The 2,542-nt window shown below is 45.6% G+C and overlaps 1 protein-coding gene across 1 annotated transcript; it reads left to right on the top strand.

Moving 5' to 3' along the window:
- Window positions 1-577: 577 nt before the first annotated feature.
- Window positions 578-1,862, top strand: LOC141589774 (uncharacterized). The gene is made up of 2 exons (XM_074410398.1): window positions 578-706; window positions 858-1,862. The coding sequence occupies exons 1-2, from the start codon at window positions 578-580 to the stop codon at window positions 1,860-1,862; spliced, it is 1,134 nt and encodes a 377-aa protein (XP_074266499.1).
- Window positions 1,863-2,542: the final 680 nt, after the last annotated feature.

The following is a 2,542-nucleotide window of genomic DNA, read 5'->3' as shown; positions in this document are numbered from 1 at the left end:
TGCGTGCGCAGGTGATTAACGATGGAGACGGTATTGATTACTCAGATCATTTTACGACTACCTTGTTCTTTGCATCAAGTATTGAAGCGTTTAATTGGGCATATGAGATCGGACTCCGACTCGGGTTTGGTATAAAAATAGCAAGCAACAAGAGAGTTGGTCGTAACACGAATTTGAGACAAGATTATTTTGTTTGTCGGATGGGTGGAAAAGGTCCCGTAAATAAGGATGCCGATTCTTTAATTAGGGGTAACACGGCTACCGCGTGGTGCAAATGCAAATTTTCAATGAAAGTTGTTGAATTAGAAGAGAATAAGTGGAAGCTTGTGATAAGATCCGGGTTTCATAATCATGCTTTAACGTTGTATTGTGACGGCGACAGATACTTTGCAAAGTTTGATGACGAGGAGTTGGCTTATATCGATGCCCAAGTTATAGCTCACGTTAGACCGGCAATTATTAGTGCGGGTTTGCATCAGCGGAATCCGGAAAAGTCAAGACCTAATCGGCGACAAATCTACAATCGTTCTCAGAAAGTAAGGGCCGAGTAAAGAGATGGGAGAAACCCGGCTGTGAGATGTTAGCACTTGCGGTTCAGCATAAGTACGTTCATTATTGGGTCACTGATCAGGAGACCGATGAGCTAACCCACGTGTTCATGGCTCATCCAGAAGCCGTTAAGATGTTTCGATCATACTATTATGTGGTATTGATCGATTCCACGTACAAGACAAATTTATACCGTCTTCCGCTTGTTGAGATGGTTGGAGTCACACGGGAAGAGCTTTGTCATCGCGTATGCTCTTGTGACGCATGAGTCCGAGGATGGATATTTGTGGGTCTTACGGAAACTGAAGGCCCTTCTCAATGATGTCGTTCAACCTAATCCTATTGTTACTGATTGCGAGGCAGGTTTGTTGAACGCGATTCCCATTGTTTTTCCGGATTCGTCTCACTTGCTATGTCTTTGGCATATATATTCTAACGTGGAGACGAAAGCACTTGATATCACGGGTCAGGATAGTTGGGCTAAGCACATAACTTGTAAGTTGTTTGAAGCGGTTGTCGAGGCGGAGACCGAAGATAAGTTTAATGTGGCGTGGGGCAATTTGGCAAGACAATGGGCGGGAGTGGCGGCTTATATTGAGAGGCAATGGTTCCCGCACTTGGAAAAATGGGCCAAGTATAAAACAAACAAGATAACTCGTTTTGGGAATACTTCTACATCCCGGGTTGAGTCGGCTCATGCGAATTTGAAGAGATGGTTGAATAGCGCGAAACTGGCCGTTGATGGCATTTGGATAAGGTTTCATTCTTTGATGGAAACGCAACATGTTGAGATCCGACACTCGTTGGAGTTATCTAGATCGAAGCGGTTGACGAGGATTCAGCGATTATTTTCCAGACTTTCTTTAAAAATATCAAAGAATGTCATCAGTGAATTGCGTGAAGAATTCGAAAGAGGTGCCAAGATGACGGAAGATGCCTTGATTATCGATTGCGGTTGTGTAAAGGCTACTACACTTGGTTTGTTATGTGCTTGTTCACTTCATCGCATTGCTAGAAACGGATCTCGGGTCCCTGTTGATGTGTTATATGCATTTTGGAGGAAGTTGGAGTACGATGGTTCGGAGGCAATGCCGACTTGTGACGATGATCGATTGGAGGAGTTATTCGATGAAATTCGGAATGCAGATACGAGTATGAGATCATCCATGTTCGATGCCCTTTACTCTCAGATACATCCGGAAGAGGAGGATGTTAACGAGCCCCGGGTGAACGAGAACCCTAGAGGACGTCCGAGTAGGGGAACTCGTAGAGATCCGTCCGCGTTGAGCATGCACGGGTTCGGGTTCGAGTAGGCAGTGCTACGCCCCAAAGAAACGCGTCTTCCTAACGTACTCCGTCTAGTACCCCCCGTTCTACTCCGACGGTTCCTGTTACTCCGTCGTCTACTCCCCGTTCTACTATGACGGTTCGTTTTACTCCGTATAGTACCCCCCGATCCACTCAAACGGGCCCCGGTACACCGTCTACCACTGCTACCACGAGTACGGGGAGTTTCGGCACATCGTATTGCGCACCTCTTGAGGTAAACTACACCATTGGTCATTCGAGGTACTTTCCTTATCTTCACTTTTTGCCTTCCTGGTTTCACGAGCATTTAGAAGCGTGGTTTAATCCTTCCGGAGACGGTCATTGTGGTTTTCGAGTTCTCTCACATGCTGTTCGGGGTGACCAATCTCATTTCACGATGGCTAGAACAGATTTACTTAGGGAAATCCGTAGTCCCCTTTACCGTGATCATATTTATGGCCCAGGGAGATTTGATGCGGAAGTAGCTAGAATTACATTTATGGATCAAATACCGTGTGGCTCGGGTCATTGGATGGACAGTTTCGATCTATATGGTTATGCTACGATGTACAATTGGGTGATATGTTGTATTTCTTCATTTGACGATCAAGAAGGTCACCGACATTGGAATGGTAGTTATACTAATTTGCCTTTACGAGCCCCCCCGGAGTACGTACCCCATATG

Source organism: Silene latifolia, chromosome 7 (assembly GCF_048544455.1).
Source record: "Silene latifolia isolate original U9 population chromosome 7, ASM4854445v1, whole genome shotgun sequence".
Taxonomy (NCBI): Eukaryota; Viridiplantae; Streptophyta; class Magnoliopsida; order Caryophyllales; family Caryophyllaceae; genus Silene; species Silene latifolia.
The sequence above is the reverse complement of the archived record's forward strand: the minus strand, read 5'-3'. Positions and strand labels throughout refer to the sequence as shown.

Excerpts from the sequence above, each read along its gene's own strand:
- LOC141589774 (XM_074410398.1), top strand. The coding sequence starts at position 578 with ATGTTAGCACTTGCGGTTCAGCATAAGTACGTTCATTATTGGGTCACT. Across the intron at positions 707-857 it reads TTCGATCATACTATTATGTG|GCCCTTCTCAATGATGTCGT; the intron begins GTATTGATCGAT and ends CGGAAACTGAAG.